This window comes from Emydura macquarii, unplaced genomic scaffold (genome assembly GCF_026122565.2).
Source record: "Emydura macquarii macquarii isolate MOO-44397 ecotype Brisbane River unplaced genomic scaffold, CSIRO-AGI_Emac_v2 contig_450, whole genome shotgun sequence".
NCBI classification, from domain to species: domain Eukaryota; kingdom Metazoa; phylum Chordata; order Testudines; family Chelidae; genus Emydura; species Emydura macquarii.
This window is the reverse complement of record NW_027130587.1, coordinates 1,234,785-1,253,155: the sequence shown is the minus strand read 5'-3', so window position 1 is coordinate 1,253,155 and position 18,371 is coordinate 1,234,785. Positions and strand designations below refer to the sequence as shown.

Below are 18,371 nucleotides of genomic sequence, written 5' to 3'. Positions count from 1 at the left end.
ATCACCCACCCCCTCCCTCACCTGACACCCCCTTCCCTCTCCCCCAACACGCCCCTGCCTCGCCCAGCACCGGAAGGCAGAGACGGCATGGGGGCAGCGGAGCCAACTCAACCAGCCTCACAGCACACAGACTCCCCCTACACCAGAATTCCCCGGGGCCCTAGGAGGACAGGGGAATGCGCCAGTCCAAGGCTTCCCCGTGCCCTCTGCTGGCTACAGGGAGCCTGGCTTCCAGCCGGAGCTGGGCTCTGCACACGCTCGGTAGCTTCCGGTGTAAGAAAGGCAGGAGCTCTCTGTGCTGTGTGCTGCAGGACAGGGCGAAGCTCCCTTGGGGACGGGGGGATATTTGGGTACATCCCAGATGGGCCAGTGGCTCCTGCTCGCTCACAAAGGGACAGACCATCTCTGGGCTCAACACCCGTGAGTTACGTGGCTCCGAGAGTGACAGGCGGGCAGCCCATCTCTCCAGGGTGCACTGAGGGAGAGGAGGAGGCGGCCAGCTTACCGTACTTGGCTGCTTTCGCTGCTGCCGCTGCTGCTGCTGCCGGGCTTACAGCTGCTGGGACACAGTAGAGAGAGAGTCAGGGGCTGAGACGGGGAGACCACAACCCACGAGCCCATCGGCTGGCCCAACCATGCAACCTCACCCCCGACTCCTGGGACAACTCCAACGCCGGGCGCCACACCAGGGATTACGCCAACACCGGGAGCCACACCAGGGATACCGCCAACACCGGGCACCAAACCAGGGACCCCTCCAACACCAGCACCTCCTGCGCCGTTAGAGGAGAGAAACAGAGTCCCAGTCAATGCAAACTCTAAGCGCTCAGGGGAGCCGGGACTGTGCAGTTCTGCTGCTGTGCGCTCCCATCATGTGAGACACACCAAACGAAGGGACAATGTAAACATCCTGCACCATCCTGACAGTTATCTCAGCCCCAAACTAGACTGGACAGGAATTCAGTCTCCAGGGGGATGAAACACCTTCCAATCCAGCGGTAACGAGGGTTAGTATCAAATAGCAACTGCGAAGCTTATACAAATCTGCAGGACTGGAGTCCTTACACCCAAGAGTTTTAGAAGAGCTGGCCGAGGAGGTCCCAGAGCCACTGATGCTGATATGTGATAAATCTTGGCAATCTGGGCAAGTCCCAGAAGACTAGAACTATGTGGACATGACAAAGGGAGGCCTGGAGCCTTCATGGTGCCTGGTCCGAGCGCAGACAAAGTGGGAGGCCAACAGGGGCCAGTCACACCCCCCAGTTCCTCAGCATTTGACCCCAGCCTAAATTAAGCTTCAGGGGGAAACTTTAATGCCTTTAAAGTTGCCGGCAGCAGGGCCCTCAGGTCTGTGTGCCAGTGGGAAATCTTCTGTAGCGGAACCTAGCTCTAGTAGATGCCCTCCCCACCCCCTCACCACTCTTCCCCCCCCCCCACCAGACACCTTCCTCCTCCCCCTACACACCCCTCCCCTCCAACCCAACCGCTCCTCCCTCCCTCACCTGACACCCTCTTCCCTCTCCCCCAACACGTCCCTGCCTCGCCCAGCACCGGAAGGCAGAGCCAGCATGGGGGCAGCGGAGCCAACTCAACCAGCCTCGCAGCGCACGGACTCCCCCACACCAGAATTCCCCGTGGCCCTAGGAGGAGAGGGGAACGCGCCTGTCCAAGGCTTCCCCGTGCCCTCTGCTGGCTACAGGGAGCCTGGCTTCTAGCCGCAGCTGGGCTCTGCACACGCTCGGTAGCCTCCGGCGGACGAAAGGCAGGAGCTCTCTGTGCTGTGTGCTGCAGGACAGGGCGAAGCTCCCTTGGGGACGAGGACGGGGGATGTGGGTACAGCCCAGACGGGCCAGTGGCTCCTGCTCGCTCACAAAGGGACAGACCATCTCTGGGCTCAGCACCCGTGAGCTACGTGGCTCCGAGAGTGACAGGCGGGCAGCCCATCTCTCCGGGGTGCACTGAGGGAGAGGAGCAGGCGGCCAGCTTACCGTACTTGGCTGCTTTCGCTGCTGCGGCTGCTGCTGCCGGGCTTACAGCTGCTGGGACACAGTAGAGAGAGAGTCAGGGGCTGAGACGAGGAGACCACAACTCACGAGCCCATCGGCTGGTCCAACCATGCAAACTCACCTCCGACTCCTGGGACAACTCCAACGCCGGGCACCACACCAGGGATTCCGCCAACGCCGGGCACCAAACCAGGGATTCCGCCAATGCCAGGCACCAAACCAGGGACCCCTCCAACACCAGCACCTCCTGCGGCGTTAGAGGAGGGAAACCCAGTCCCAGTCAATGCAAACTCTAAGCGCTCAGGGGAGCCGGGTCTGTGCAGTTCTGCTGCTGTGCGCTCCCATCATGTCAGACACACCAAACGAAGGGACAATGTAAACGTCCTGCACCATCCTGACAGTTATCTCAGCCCCAAACTAGAGGGACAGTCCAATGGGATAGAAATTCTATGTCCAGGGGGATGAAACACCTGCTCCAGCAGTAACTAGGGAGGCTGTTAAATAGCAACTGCAAAAGTTACACAAATATGCAGAGCTCGATGACTTACACCCTAGAGTTTTAAAAGAGCTGGCCGAGTCGGTCCCAGAGCCACTGATGTTGCTATGTAATAAATCTTGGAAACCCGGGAAAGCCCCAGAAGCCTAGAAAAATGCCATTGTTGTGCCAGTATTCAGAAGGGCAAGCAGGATGACCCAGGTAACTATAGGCCAGGGGGGGTTAAAATCGATCCATGGAAGGATGGATTTGGAATGCAATCAGTAATAAAGGATGGCAGCATAGTTAAGGCCATTTTGCATGGTTTTACAGACAACAGGTGTCACGTGGGGGTGGCTTGAGCGGGGGGGGGAGGAGGGACATTTACGCTATTGTGTAACATTAATATGTCAAAATCATAACGATTCATGTAAGATATGCCATGTCCGGCACTGTTAGGAAGGATGTAATGCACTGAGAAAGATGGCAATGCGTATGTTCATGTGTTATATCTGTAATGGAAGTTATGGACATATTTGATGTACCTGTGTTTCAAACTATGCTGTATGAGACACACCCCAGATAGGATGGAGGCAGGACAATAGTCTGCTTAATGGCCCATCAAAACCTTTACAGAAGGAAAGGGCCCAGGTAGAAACTAAAGGCATACCTGAAGAGTTACTAGGATTGGCCCATGTGACTCTGGACTCCATTTTTGTTCTTGTAACATTCCACAAGACCGCATGGCCAAGACCAGAGGGTATATAAGGCCAAGCCACAGAAACCATTTTGTCTGTGTTCCTGTTCAGCTACAGACACATAACTGCCTCTGGATCAATTAATTTTGCAACTGAACAGCAGGACTAAGACCCATCCAGGTGTTGGATGTGTACCAGAGGAACCGTACAAGTCTGCAACTCCACAATTCTCCTAGAAACCTGATGTATATGGACTTTTAATCATTTGTATGTATCTGATTTGCTTTGACCCTTTATCATTTCTCTTATGGTTTCTTTCTTTCTTTTTACAATAAACCTTTAGTTTTAATTACTCAAGGATTGGCTGGCAGCGTGGTATTTTAGGTAAGATCTAAACTTATATTGATCTGGTGCTGTGGCTGACCCTTTGGGGTCAGGAGACACCTTTTTGGTAAAGAGCATAGAGTTTAAATAACTGGTCTCTTTACTGGACCTAGTGCTGATTGGGAGCCGGGAGCTGAAATGCAGTAAAGGGGGCTGTGTGTATTTGTGTACTGGCTTCTGTGGGGATTCAGAAGTGCTGTTTGTGGCTGGTTGGGAAGCCTGACTTCAGTGTCACCTACCAGAGCTGGGAGAATCTGCTCTCCGTTTACAGCCTGCCCTGACCTTGGCATTTTCAGATGGCTGCCCTGGGCACAGGACGGGTCACACCAGGTCTTGTCAAACAAACAGACATTGTTTGTGATGAGAACACAAGCCCAGGTGAGAAAGGCAACTATGTGGCCATAACAAAGGGAGGCTGGATCCTTCGTGGTGCCCGGTCAGAGCTCAGGCACAGCGGGAGGCCAGGAGGGCCCAGTTGTGGCTCCCAGCTCCTGAGCACCCGGCCACCGGATTAAGTTAAATTAAAGTTTCCATTGCTGGCGGCAGGGCCCCCAGGAGCCTCGTGCTAGTGGGAAATCTTCTGTAGCAGAACCTAGCTCTGGCAGATGCCCTGACCTCCCTTCCCCGCCAGTCCTCCTCCACCCCAACATGCCTCTCCCGCCGTCTCCGATCACCCATCCCCTCCCTCACCTGACACCCCCTTCCCTCTCCCCCAACACGCCCCCGCCTCGCCCAGCACCGGAAGGCAGAGCCAGCATGGGGGCAGCGGAGCCAACTCAACCAGCCTCGCAGCGCACGGACTCCCCCACACCTGAATTCCCCGGGGCCTTAGGAGGACAGGGAAACGCGCCAGTCCAAGGCTTCCCCGTGCCCTCTGCTGGCTACAGGGAACCTGGCTTCCAGCCGGAGCTGGGCTCTGCATGCACTCGGTAGCCTCCGGCGGACGAAAGGCAGGAGCTCTCTGTGCTGTGTGCTGCAGGACAGGGCGAAGCTCCCTTGGGGACGAGGACGGGGGGATGTGGGTACAGCCCAGACGGGCCAGTGACTCCTGCTCGCTCACAAAGGGACAGACCATCTCTGGGCTCAGCACCCGTGAGTTACGTGGCTCCGAGAGTGACAGGTGGGCAGCCCATCTCTCCGGGGTGCACTGAGGGAGAGGAGGAGGCGGCCAGCTTACCGTACTTGGCTGCTTTCGCTGCTGCCGCTGCTGCTGCCGGGCTTACAGCTGCTGGGACACAGTAGAGAGAGAGTCAGGGGCTGAGACGGGGAGACCACAACCCACAGCCCCATTGGTTGGTCCAACCATGCAACCTCACCTCCGACTCCTGGGACAACTCCAACGCCGGGCGCCACACCAGGGATTACGCCAACACCGGGAGCCACACCAGGGATACCGCCAACACCGGGCACCAAACCAGGGACCCCTCCAACACCAGCACCTCCTGCGCCGTTAGAGGAGAGAAACAGAGTCCCAGTCAATGCAAACGCTAAGCGCTCAGGGGAGCCGGGCCTGTGCAGTTCTGCTGCTGTGCGCTCCCATCATGTCAGACACACCAAACGAAGGGACAATGTAAACATCCTGCACCATCCTGACAGTTATCTCAGCCCCAAACTAGAGGGCCAGCCCCAGGCTAGACTGGACAGGAATTCAGTCTCCAGGGGATGAAACACCTTCCAATCCAGCGGTAACGAGGGTTAGTATCAAATAGCAACTGCGAAGCTTATACAAATCTGCAGGACTGGAGTCCTTACACCCAAGAGTTTTAGAAGAGCTGGCCGAGGAGGTCCCAGAGCCACTGATGTTGATATGTGATAAATCTTGGCAATCTGGGCAAGTCCCAGAAGACTAGAACTATGTGGACATGACAAAGGGAGGCCTGGAGCCTTCATGGTGCCTGGTCCGAGCGCAGACAAAGTGGGAGGCCAACAGGGGCCAGTCACAGCCCCCAGTTCCTCAGCACTTGACCCCAGCCTAAATTAAGCTTCAGGGGGAAACTTTAATGCCTTTAAAGTTGCCGGCAGCAGGGCCCTCAGGTCTGTGTGCCAGTGGGAAATCTTCTGTAGCGGAACCTAGCTCTAGTAGATGCCCTCCCCACCCCCTCACCACTCTTCCCCCCCCCCCGGACACCTTCCTCCTCCCCCCTACACACCCCTCCCCCGACACCCCCCTCTCTTCCACCCTGATACACCCCTCCCCTCCCACACCAACCGCTCCTCCCTCCCTCACCTGACACCCCCTTTCCTCTCCCCCAACACGCCCCCGCTTTGCCCAGCACTGGAAGGCAGAGCCGGCATGGGGGCAGCGGAGCCAACTCAACCAGCCTCGCAGCGCACAGACTCCCCCACACCTGAATTCCCCGTGGCCCTTCTCCCCCGGCTTGCACAGTGCAGTGTGCGCTGGATGTGCTGGGAGCTGAGGCCCTCAGGTATTAAATGGATTAAAGGAGGCTGACTGATAGAGCTGAAAAGATCGCGGTCTGGGCCTGGCGAGGGAACGCTCTGACCTGCACATCCCAGGCTGCTTCTCCCGCAGCCCTGCAAACCGAGCCCCGGGGAGCAGCCTGTCCTAGGAGGACAGGGGAACACGCTCTGCGCTGTCACCCTGTCCAAGGCTTCCCCGTGCCCTCTGCTGGCTACAGGGAGCCTGGCTTCCAGCCAGAGCTGGGCTCTGCACGCACTCGGTAGCCTCCCGTGTTAGAGAGGCAGGAACTCTCTGAGCCGCGTGGTGCAGGACAGGGCGAAGCTCCCTTGGGGACGAGGATGGGGGGATGTGGGTACAGCCCAGACGGGCCAGTGTCTCCTGCTCGCTCGCAAAGGGACAGACCATCTCTGGGCTCAGCACCCGTGAGTTACGTGGCTACGAGAGTGATAGGCGGGCAGCCCATCTCTCCGGGGTGCACTGAGGGAGAGGAGGAGGCGGCCAGCTTACCGTACTTGGCTGCTTTCGCTGCTGCCGCTGCTGCTGCTGCCGGGCTTACAGCTGCTGGGACACAGTAGAGAGAGAGTCAGGGGCTGAGACGGGGAGACCACAACCCACGAGCCCATCGGCTGGTCCAACCATGCAACCTCACCCCCGACTCCTGGGACAACTCCAACGCCGGGCGCCACACCAGGGATTACGCCAACACCGGGCGCTACACCAGGGATACCACCAATGCCGGGCACCAAACCAGGGATACCGCCAACACCAACACCTCCTGCGGCATTAGGGGAGAGAAACCCAGTCTCAGTCAATGCAAACGCTAAGCGCTCAGGGGAGCCGGGCCTGTGCAGTTCTGCTGCTGTGCGCTCCCATCATGTCAGACACACCAAACGAAGGGACAATGTAAACATCCTGCACCATCCTGACAGTTATCTCAGCCCCAAACTAGAGGGCCAGCCCCAGGCTAGACTGGACAGGAATTCAGTCTCCAGGGGGATGAAACACCTTCCAATCCAGCGGTAACGAGGGTTAGTATCAAATAGCAACTGCGAAGCTTATACAAATCTGCAGGACTGGAGTCCTTACACCCAAGAGTTTTAGAAGAGCTGGCCGAGGAGGTCCCAGAGCCACTGATGTTGATATGTGATAAATCTTGGCAATCTGGGCAAGTCCCAGAAGACTAGAACTATGTGGACATGACAAAGGGAGGCCTGGAGCCTTCATGGTGCCTGGTCCGAGCGCAGACAAAGTGGGAGGCCAACAGGGGCCAGTCACAGCCCCCAGTTCCTCAGCACTTGACCCCAGCCTAAATTAAGCTTCAGGGGGAAACTTTAATGCCTTTAAAGTTGCCGGCAGCAGGGCCCTCAGGTCTGTGTGCCAGTGGGAAATCTTCTGTAGCGGAACCTAGCTCTAGTAGATGCCCTCCCCACCCCCTCACCACTCTTCCCCCCCCCCCCCGGACACCTTCCTCCTCCCCCCTACACACCCCTCCCCCGACACCCCCCTCTCTTCCACCCTGATACACCCCTCCCCTCCCACACCAACCGCTCCTCCCTCCCTCACCTGACACCCCCTTTCCTCTCCCCCAACACGCCCCCGCTTTGCCCAGCACTGGAAGGCAGAGCCGGCATGGGGGCAGCGGAGCCAACTCAACCAGCCTCGCAGCGCACAGACTCCCCCACACCTGAATTCCCCGTGGCCCTTCTGCCCCGGCTTGCACGGTGCAGTGTGCGCTGGATGGGCTGGGAGCTGAGGCCCTCAGGTATTAAATGGATTAAAGGAGGCTGACTGATAGAGCTGAAAAGATCGCGGTCTGGGCCTGGCGAGGGAACGCTCTGACCTGCACATCCCAGGCTGCTTCTCCCGCAGCCCTGCAAACCGAGCCCCGGGGAGCAGCCTGTCCTAGGAGGACAGGGGAACACGCTCTGCGCTGTCACCCTGTCCAAGGCTTCCCCGTGCCCTCTGTTGGCTACAGGGAGCCTGGCTTCCAGCCAGAGCTGGGCTCTGCACGCACTCGGTAGCCTCCCGTGTTAGAGAGGCAGGAACTCTCTGAGCCGCGTGGTGCAGGACAGGGCGAAGCTCCCTTGGGGACGAGGATGGGGGGATGTGGGTACAGCCCAGACGGGCCAGTGTCTCCTGCTCGCTCGCAAAGGGACAGACCATCTCTGGGCTCAGCACCCGTGAGTTACGTGGCTACGAGAGTGACAGGCGGGCAGCCCATCTCTCCGGGGTGCACTGAGGGAGAGGAGGAGGCGGCCAGCTTACCGTACTTGGCTGCTTTCGCTGCTGCCGCTGCTGCTGCCGGGCTTACAGCTGCTGGGACACAGTAGAGAGAGAGTCAGGGGCTGAGACGGGGAGACCACAACCCACGAGCCCATCGGCTGGTCCAACCATGCAACCTCACCTCCGACTCCTGGGACAACTCCAACGCCGGGCGCCACACCAGGGATTACGCCAACACCGGGCGCTACACCAGGGATACCGCCAATGCCGGGCACCAAACCAGGGATACCGCCAACACCAACACCTCCTGCGGCGTTAGAAGAGAGAAACCTAGTCTCAGTCAATGCAAACGCTAAGCGCTCAGGGGAGCCGGGCCTGTGCAGTTCTGCTGCTGTGCGCTCCCATCATGTCAGACACACCAAACGAAGGGACAATGTAAACATCCTGCACCATCCTGACAGTTATCTCAGCCCCAAACTAGAGGGCCAGCCCCAGGCTAGACTGGACAGGAATTCAGTCTCCAGGGGGATGAAACACCTTCCAATCCAGCGGTAACGAGGGTTAGTATCAAACAGCAACTGCGAAGCTTATACAAATCTGCAGGACTGGAGTCCTTACACCCAAGAGTTTTAGAAGAGCTGGCCGAGGAGGTCCCAGAGCCACTGATGTTGATATGTGATAAATCTTGGCAATCTGGGCAAGTCCCAGAAGACTAGAACTATGTGGACATGACAAAGGGAGGCCTGGAGCCTTCATGGTGCCTGGTCCGAGCGCAGACAAAGTGGGAGGCCAACAGGGGCCAGTCACAGCCCCCAGTTCCTCAGCACTTGACCCCAGCCTAAATTAAGCTTCAGGGGGAAACTTTAATGCCTTTAAAGTTGCCGGCAGCAGGGCCCTCAGGTCTGTGTGCCAGTGGGAAATCTTCTGTAGCGGAACCTAGCTCTAGTAGATGCCCTCCCCACCCCCTCACCACTCTTCCCCCCCCCCACCGGACACCTTCCTCCTCCCCCCTACACACCCCTCCCCCGACACCCCCCCTCTCTTCCACCCTGATACACCCCTCCCCTCCGCTCCTCCCTCCCTCACCTGACACCCCCTTTCCTCTCCCCCAACACGCCCCCGCTTTGCCCAGCACTGGAAGGCAGAGCCGGCATGGGGGCAGCGGAGCCAACTCAACCAGCCTTGCAGCGCACAGACTCCCCCACACCTGAATTCCCCGTGGCCCTTCTGCCCCGGCTTGCACGGTGCAGTGTGCGCTGGATGGGCTGGGAGCTGAGGCCCTCAGGTATTAAATGGATTAAAGGAGGCTGACTGATAGAGCTGAAAAGATCGCGGTCTGGGCCTGGCGAGGGAACGCTCTGACCTGCACATCCCAGGCTGCTTCTCCCGCAGCCCTGCAAACCGAGCCCCGGGGAGCAGCCTGTCCTAGGAGGACAGGGGAACACGCTCTGCGCTGTCACCCTGTCCAAGGCTTCCCCGTGCCCTCTGCTGGCTACAGGGAGCCTGGCTTCCAGCCAGAGCTGGGCTCTGCACGCACTCGGTAGCCTCCCGTGTTAGAGAGGCAGGAGCTCTGTGAGCCGCGTGGTGCAGGACAGGGCGAAGCTCCCTTGGGGACGGGGGGATGTGGGTACAGCCCAGACGGGCCAGTGGCTCCTGCTCACTCGCAAAGGGACAGACCGTCTCTGGGCTCAGCACCCGTGAGTTACGTGGCTCCGAGAGTGACAGGCGGGCAGCCCATCTCTCCGGGGTGCACTGAGGGAGAGGAGGAGGCGGCCAGCTTACCGTACTTGGCTGCTTTCGCTGCTGCCGCTGCTGCTGCCGGGCTTACAGCTGCTGGGACACAGTAGAGAGAGAGTCAGGGGCTGAGACGGGGAGACCACAACCCACGAGCCCATCGGCTGGCCCAACCATGCAACCTCACCTCCGACTCCTGGGACAACTCCAACGCCGGGCGCCACACCAGGGATTACGCCAACGCCGGGAGCCACACCAGGGATACCGCCAACACCGGGCACCAAACCAGGGACCCCTCCAACACCAGCACCTCCTGCGGCATTAGAGGAGAGAAACCCAGTCCCAGTCAATGCAAACTCTAAGCGCTCAGGGGAGCCGGGCCTGTGCAGTTCTGCTGCTGTGCGCTTCCACCATGTCAGACACACCAAACGAAGGGGAATGTAAACATCCTGCACCATCCTGACAGTTCATCTCAGCCTCAAACTAGAGGGACAGTCTGATGGGACAGAAATTCAATCTCCAGGGGGATGAAACACCTGCTCCAGCAGTAACTAGGGAGGGTGTTAAATAGCAACTGCTAAAGTTATACCAATCTGTAGGATTGGATAATTTACACCTAAGAGTTTTAGAAGAGCTGGCCGAGGAGGTCCCAGAGACATTGATGTTGATATGTAATAACTCTTGGAAAGCCGGGCAAGCCCCAGAAGACTAGAAAAATGCCAGTGTTGTGCCAGTATTCAGAAGGGCAAGCGGGATGACCCAGGTAGCTACAGGCTAGGTAGGCTGACATCGACCCTCGGCAATATCCTGGAGGGGCTGATTTGGAATGTAATCAGTAATGAAGGATGGCTGCACAGTTGATGCCATTCTGCCTGGTTTCACAGAGAAGAGATGCTGTCAAACAAATCTGAAATGGTTTGTGATGCGAATATAAATCGAAGTGCATTCACTGCCACGAGGATCAAGGGGAGAGTTTTGCCTCCCCGGACACCCTCGAGTGAAAGGGGCTGCTGAAACAGGGTGCCCTGAAAGCTGGGAGCAGCTGTCCAAGCTCCAACCTCCCCACTGCTCCCAGTGCAGCGCTCCCCCCCCCCCCCCGGCTCCGTGGGGCCAGCCTAGGACGGCAGCGCCCTGTGCGAACGGGCTGGGAGCCAGGTGAACGCTGGAGACAAGTCGTGAGCTGTCCCGCCACGCACGGTGCACGCAAGCGCCTGACTGTCCTGTTTGCACCATCGCACATCGGGGTCGCTCCAGTAGGGCGGCACTGGCGGGGAACCTGCCCTCGCCTTTGCTTTGATAAGGAGAGACAGTGATGTCGGGCTTTGCTGCTCAGGTGCCCAGGCTTCACGTCCACTCTGCAGGCGCAGACACACCGGCTACCTGGCGAGGCGTCCTCATGCTGCGGTGCAACCGGCATTGCACTCAGAGGTGCGGTACCCAGAGCTGCCAGGAGAGGGCACTCACACCCTCCTGTGCTTGACTCTGCTCTGGCAGACGTGCTGTGAAGCCGGGGAGCTGGCTGCAGAGCGAGGAGAAGTGCACACTAGTGCGTTGCACTGACGCCGCGGCTGGCAGGTCCACCGTGCGCAGGGCCCCACCGGCCCCAGACGCACGCCCGCGCCCAGTGTTGATGAGGAAATGAAGCCGACGGGCAAACCCCGCTGAAACCAGGGGCTGCCTCTGAGCTGAGCGGTGGAGGGCAGAGAGAGCCGTGGCGCACGCACATTCACCATCGCTCGCACGTTCACCATCGCTCGCACACTCAGACATGACACTGCCTGGAAACAGGACTCTCCAAAAGCAAAGATCGTCCCCCCCCACGAGCGCTCCTGGGGAAACTAGTGTGAATGCACAGACCCCACCAGTGACCGGGGAGGCGCTCTGGATTGACAGTGGTGTAACAGGCCCAGTACGTAACGCCTCCCCTTCCTCGTTCACCAGCTCACCCGCACGTGTGTGGTGCACCCAGGTGTGCGAGGGGCTCGGAGAGCACAGGTATGGCTTGCACACATTCCCATGGCAAGGCAGCTGCGTGGCTCTCGGGGGGTTGTACTATCCCCCCCCCCCATGCAGGATTTTACTCGGCTGGTTCATTCGCTGTAACTCCCACCTGTTGCTGGGATTTCGATGCCAGTCCAGGAGGGGGAGGGGGAGGAGCTGCTATTTGCTATTGGCATTTTCTCCGGTTTAAAACGTTTCTTCCACTGTAAATGTCCAGCCACATCCCCCCAGTAATGACTAGCAAAGGCTGGAGACACAGTCCTGGCCGCTGGTTCTCATCAGCCCCTCAGTCAATGGCTGTTCTGAACCTCCCAGGGACTCCATCCCGGCGTGACCAGATCACCGGGTGCGCACTCGGCCCTTCACACCCCACCCCGCTCCACCACGGAGTCCGTATGGGCCACATCTGTTAGTTACACAAACACCACCCGGGAGCGTCTGACAGTTTTAAAACTGTACTGGGGCTATTTTAGTGTCCCTCTGCCTGTAACACCGGGAGCTCAGCTGTGCTGGGCTGAGAGGAAGCGATAAAACCCTCTGGAAAGGATGAAGAAAGCAGCTTTGCGAGCTGTGAAACGTCCCAGCTTTAAAGTCTGGTCTCTCAGGCCCTTCCAGAGCAGGAAGTGAGGACAGAATATCCCAGCAGGCAGCTGAAATCCCCCATTGCAGGCAGGGGGATAACGTTTCCTCTCTCACCCGGCAGGGCTGGGTAACATCTGGCTTTAAATCAGGACATAGAACAGCTGCCCCTGGCAGGGCTGAGTCCTGCCTGCAATGGGCCTTGGTACGCTCTGAAACTGCTCCGGGGCCGGGGAGACGGGCTGTGGGCTCAGGCCAGGTGAAGAGGTCAAAGGGGCGCAATAAATCCCTTTATCTCATGGCTCGGCTGTTTGTCCGAGGGCGCCAGCCCAGCCCGTAGACTCCCATCCGCACATGGTGCCAGGCCTGCCACAGGGGAGAACCAGCGACTCCAGGCCAGCGCCTGCCCCACCAGGCGTTAGGAGCTGCTCGTCCTACTCACCATACGCTGCTGCTTTCGCTGCTGCTGCTGCTGCCGCTGCCGCCGCTGGGCTCCCGACTCCTGGGTCACAAGGGAAGAGGGTCAGGGCTCCGAGAGGGGGAACGCAAGCAACCCCCCGGCCCATCGGCTGGGCTAGTCAAGCCTCTTTACCTGCAACCCCTGGGACCCCTCCAACTCCTGGGAGACCCCCGGCGCCTGGCACTAGGCCTCCGAGCCCTCCGACTCCTGGGATGCCAGCAGCACCCGGCACGACACCTGCAGAGAGCACGGGCAAGACGAGCATTGGCGCTGTGGCGCAGAGCGGCCCACGCCTCGGGAGACACAAAGGCAGGGCCCACGCCGGCGCGACTGACGCAGCGAGCTCCCCGCAGCGTCACCAGGCGTCTCCGCCAGCGCCCCCGCCGGCTGTGGAAGGGCACAGCGATGCCAGGCCCCGAGCCACGGCAGGGCTCTCAGGGACCATGGTTTTCTGTGGCTGGGCCGTGCCACGGGGACGCCTGCCTCCCCACGCCCCTGTCGTTACGTCCTCCGCGCGGCGCTGGGCCCCGGCTCGTTTTCCCAGCCAGCCGCGAGGCCGGGCCGAGGCAGCGCAGGGCAGGGGGAGCGTGTCCATGCCAAGGCGCTGGCTGCGTTAGTCCCCGTCGCCCTGGGTCGTTGCTGATTCGAACCCCACGGAAGCGCATTGCTGCCACAGAGACCTGGGACAGAGCGGCCCGCACGCCTCCCGGCCGCCGGGGCTCGCACGCACGGAGCCGCCTCTCCTGGGGGCATGGGACGTCGCTGCCCACGCCCTGCTCCTGGGCATCCCCCAACAGGACGCCAGTGTCTGGCCTGCAGGGGACCCCTCTCCTGGGTCTCCAGCTGGGTCCCCCAGGGAGCTCAACCCTGGTCTGGGGGCACCCTAGGCTTTTCCCCACTGCCCCACGCTGCAGGCCCCACCTGCTGTGCGGGGCCATGGCTCACAAGAAGGGCTCCCCAGGCTGTACTGGGCGGCGCGACCCTGTGGTGCTATCGTGGGCTGGAGTCACAGGCCGAACAGAAACGGGTGCCTGGCGCTGCTGCCCAGGGCTGGCGCTGGGGCCTGCCAGGAGCTTTATGTCCCGTCCCCTTCCCGAGGGAGCCCGTTTCCCGCCTGGCTCCCACCACACACCCCGCTCGCTTCCCTTTCCTGGTGCAGGCCGCATGGCGCCACTCGTGGGTCTCGGCCCACGCCCATCACCCTGGCATCCAGGCTCTGCCGACACGGGCAACTCACCGTATTTCGCTGCTGCTTTAGCTGCTGCTACCTGAGCTCCAACGCCTGGAGACACAAACGAGGAAATGTTTACATGCCAGCAGAACAGCCCCCCCCCGGCCCCCGCGCCCCCCCCCCCCGAGCCAGAGAGCCCCTCCCGTGGGGCAGCGACAGGGCGAGGGGCCGCACTCTCACGCCAGGGGAAGTCGGTCGCCCTTGGAGCCTCTGCAGTGACCCAGCCCCTCCTCCACCCAGAGGCACAGAGTCGAGTCCTGGCCACCGCCGGGACGCCTGGCCCCAGGCCATTCTCCTCCACGGGACAGGAGTCCCCGCCACGCCCCTCCTCGCCCCCAGAGCCAGCCCCACACCCCAGAACCAGCCCCTCTCCCACTGTGCCTGGAGCCAGCCCCATGCCCTCCCTCTCCCCCTCCTCCCAGAGCCAGCCCCCCCCGCCAGCCCCATGCCCGTCCCCGCAGAGCGGCCGGCAGTCGGGGTGGACTGGGAGAAGGCTAGCTGGAAGGAGGCTCCGGCAGCAGCCCCTCGGCTCGGCGAGCTGCCCCCCCCGGGGAAGAGGCCAAGCACCGCACCTGTCCCTGTGGGGTATCCTGCCTTTCCCGCAGCACCGACGCCCAGCCCGCCTGGTCCGTACCCTGCAAGCACAGAGAGTGGGGGCTCCGTTAGTCCCTGCCACCAACGCGGGCAGCTGGGTGGGGAGCGGGGCAGCCCGGCAGGCAGGGGCTGCGGTAGAGCGCTGTGGGCAGCCAGTTTGCCAGAGGTGCCAATCCAAACATCTCCGGGGGAGGCTGGCTGCAGGGAGGGGCAGACGCTCAGCGCCTTACAGGGCCGAGGCCGGGGCCCCTCGGCACGTCTGCCGATTGGTGGCTTACGGCCCTGCACGGCCGGGACGCCAGGGATCCAGGGAGCCGGCTCCAGTCCGGGCCAGCCTCCGTTCACAGCTGTCGGCATTCTTCCTGCCCGGCCAGGTGGCCTCCTTCCCCTCGGCGCCCGGGGAGGCCACGTGGGCCTCCAGGCCAGGGGCTCCTGCACTCGGATCTCAGGCGACAGGCAAAACACGGCAATAAACAAACCCTTCCCTCTTCGTGGAGCCTCTGGCCTGGCTGCGGCCTGGGGGGGGTCAGAGACCCCACGGCAGGGGTGCAGGCATGGCTAGGGCACGGCGGAGGGGACACGGCCCCTTGCCCCAAGCCAGCTGCTCTGCTGCAGCCCCGGGAGGCAGTGCGGACAACGGACACAAGGCCACGGAAGCAGGCGCCGGCGCTCTCTGCCGGACCACAGCAGGGCAGAGTAAAGGGGGCTCTGAGCCACCTTCGCCCCTCCAATCCTGAGCCACCAGCGCTTCCCTGGTCATCCTTGGGGTCACTCAGGCAGCCGGGGATCACGGGGACGCCCCCCTTTGTAAGAGGGCAGGTGAAAGTGGGTGCTCTTGGGTTAAAATCTGCCGTGTGTGGGGGGTAGTGCTCAGCCCCCCCGCACCAGCCCTGATCTCCAGGTTCAGGAGGCTTGTCAGCGAGATGGTGAGCCTGCCCCAGCATCCCCTGCTCGGCGTGTGTGGTGCTGCGTGTCCCGGAGCCGTGGGATGGGCAGGGCGCACACAGGCTGTCGGAGCAGCCCCAGAACTGCCCACAGCCCTGTGCAAACCTCCCCAGCAGTTCACCCGGCCTCACCGGACACCAGCTGCCCGGGGCTTTGATACCAGGCCAGCCACAGTCCTAGCTCCTAGGAAACGCCTCTCATCAGTCGCCCTGGGCGGGTGGCGACAGAGAGCGCTGGGGACTGGAACAGCTATGAACCCCTTGAAGGCAGCCTCTCCTCACTGCCGGGAAGCCACGTTCGGGAGGGAGGGGGAAGTCACCGAACCCCCGTGACTGGATGGCCCTGACTCCATCCCGGGAGGGCTAAGAACGAAAGCGCACTCACCATAAGGCAGCTTTCCAGTGCTGTAAGGCAGCCCATAGCCACCTAGCGAGAGAAAACACATGGGAAGTGAGTGCAGCCCTGGGTGTGAGCTCCTGCCGGCCCCGGGGCGTCGCTTCCTGGCCGCGGCCGGGCGAGAACGGCACACAGGCCATGCCATTCTGGTTCATAAGTGCCCCGTTTGCCAGCCATCCAGGGAACATGAGTTGTCTGAGCTTAACACCAAGACGGGCTGTCTCAGAGCCATACCTTCCTGCCGGCAAGCCCCCCGCAGACGGCACTTCCGGCCAGGGCGGTGCCAGGCAGTGAAAGCCCCCGGCCAGCAGCACGTCTCCCAGCACGGGCTCAGCAAGAGGCCCCCAGAGTGGCGCCCATCCAGCTCCACGCTGGCGACAGCCAAAGGAAAGGTGTGGCAGGAATCGGTCTTTGGGAGCCTCCTGCTGCAGCCACCCCGCCGGGAGGTCCGCCCGGGGCTGGGGCGGCGTGACGGGAGGAATGGTGCCGCTGCGGAGCAGGGCAACGGGCTGGCAGTGGAAGCGTCTCCCGAAGAAGAGCTGGGAGCTCCATCACTTGGCCCGTCTCACAAGGCTCAGGGCACCGCGCGGCAATTCAGCACCGCAGGGGACCGGCTGCAAGGGGATGGGCGGCTCTGATTAGTGAGCCAGGCCGGGCGTGGGGAACCCAGGGGCTGGGGCTGGGCACCGGGCTGCCCACTCAGGCTGAGGCAGGAGCAGATGGAGAAAAAGGAAGGTTTAGGCCCAAAGGCTGAAGAGAAGCTGCTGGTTTCAGGCACCTCCGGTTTTGGTGCCTGGCCCAAAACAACTTGAGCTGAGCATCAAAAGACGGAGGCCACGTTAGAAGCTGTGGGCCTGAGCGTCCCCCCAGCACTCGGGGGGGGGGTCTCCTGCCCCAACGACGGAGCCGTCTCCAGCCAGGGGAGCAGGGCGGTGCAGGGACTGGAGTGCGTCAGAGCACCTCGGCTCGTGTCTCTGCGGGTGAAGAGTGCTCCTGCCCCTCCCGCAGGCCGACATGTGGAGACCAGATTTCCCTGCACCCGTGCCAGCCTTTCGCACATCAGCACCGCCCTGACAGAAAGCAGAGCGCTCCGGCCAGATGCAGCGGGGAGTGCTGTGCTGGGGAGACTGCATTGCACAGGGCTCTAGCAACCCGCTCGTCCCTAGAACTGAGCTGTCCCCACATGCCCCACGATACCTCCGGGCCCTTCCTGCGCTGTGAGCTTAGCGCCTACCCGTGTGCTGCAGACGGAGACATTAAGGCACAGCCGTTAGGGACGCTCCGAGAGCACAGAGCAGCGCCGGGCCTAGACCCCAGCTCTCCCACGCCCAGGCCTGCACGTGTTGGCCACGGGAGCTTTCTGCTAATTGGCTCTGCGGCGTCAACAGTGATTTTGTTCCCCCAGCAATCTACAGAGAAACAAAAGGCACGGCTGGCTGCGTGACGGCAGCAGACACAGCCTGGAGCACAAACAGTCTGGGCACAGAGGCTGCTCATCCCACATACCCAGCTCTGTGGGGGGTGCACAGCCTGTCCTCGCCAGGAGCATGTCCCCAGGCAATGCTTGTGCCATGGCTGTGGGGCACCATTCCAGCCCCTTAGCCCCGAGGGCTGCATCTGCAGGCTGTGCTGACTCATCTCAGAGCATGAGGCTAGCACGAGCCTCAGCCCACACAGCCCTGGTCATCCTTGCAGGTCGGCGCCCAGTGTGCAGCAGGCTGGAGCTGCTGCGCCTGGACAGCGCGTGTGTAACTGGAAACGCAACTCCGGCCGCCAATGGCCACAGCCTGCAAAGGGGATTCACTCAGACAGACAAGGCGAAGTCTGCTCTGTGTGCCGGGCTGCAGGGAACCTTCTCCTTCCAAAAGGGCTGCTGGCCGCCGACTCCAGCCAGGCCAGGATTTCACCCACAGGTCCATAGATATGCAGGTTAGAAGGGAGCACTGTGACCATCTAGTCTGACCTCCTGCATAGCACAGGCCAGAGACCTGCCCCCAGTAATTCCTGTTTGAACCAGAGCAGATCATTTAAAAAAAAATCCAATGTTGATTTAAAAATTGGCAGGGCCGGAGAACGCACCATGACCCTTGGTAGCTGTTCCACTGATTAATTCCCCTCGCTCTTAAAATTTATCGCCTTATTTCCCGTCTGAATTTGACTAGCTTCAGCTTCCAGGCCCTGGATCATATTCGACTTTCCTCGGCTAGGCGGAAGAGATTGATC

General features: G+C 61.0%; 1 protein-coding gene across 1 annotated transcript in view; it reads right to left on the bottom strand.

The window, feature by feature from the left end:
• The window catches only part of LOC137146653 (elastin-like), a 52,223-nt gene that overhangs the window by 1,252 nt on the left and 32,600 nt on the right, over window positions 1-18,371 (bottom strand). Inside the window, exons 12-25 of the mRNA XM_067538149.1 lie at window positions 16,137-16,178; window positions 14,220-14,264; window positions 13,115-13,219; window positions 12,965-13,024; window positions 10,130-10,255; window positions 9,991-10,041; window positions 8,390-8,515; window positions 8,251-8,298; window positions 4,880-5,005; window positions 4,741-4,788; window positions 2,128-2,253; window positions 1,989-2,039; window positions 648-773; window positions 506-556 (exon numbers count right to left, since the gene is read on the bottom strand). Coding sequence (XP_067394250.1) covers window positions 506-556; window positions 648-773; window positions 1,989-2,039; window positions 2,128-2,253; window positions 4,741-4,788; window positions 4,880-5,005; window positions 8,251-8,298; window positions 8,390-8,515; window positions 9,991-10,041; window positions 10,130-10,255; window positions 12,965-13,024; window positions 13,115-13,219; window positions 14,220-14,264; window positions 16,137-16,178 — 1,131 coding nt within the window. The remainder of the gene's footprint in view (window positions 1-505; window positions 557-647; window positions 774-1,988; window positions 2,040-2,127; window positions 2,254-4,740; window positions 4,789-4,879; window positions 5,006-8,250; window positions 8,299-8,389; window positions 8,516-9,990; window positions 10,042-10,129; window positions 10,256-12,964; window positions 13,025-13,114; window positions 13,220-14,219; window positions 14,265-16,136; window positions 16,179-18,371) is intronic.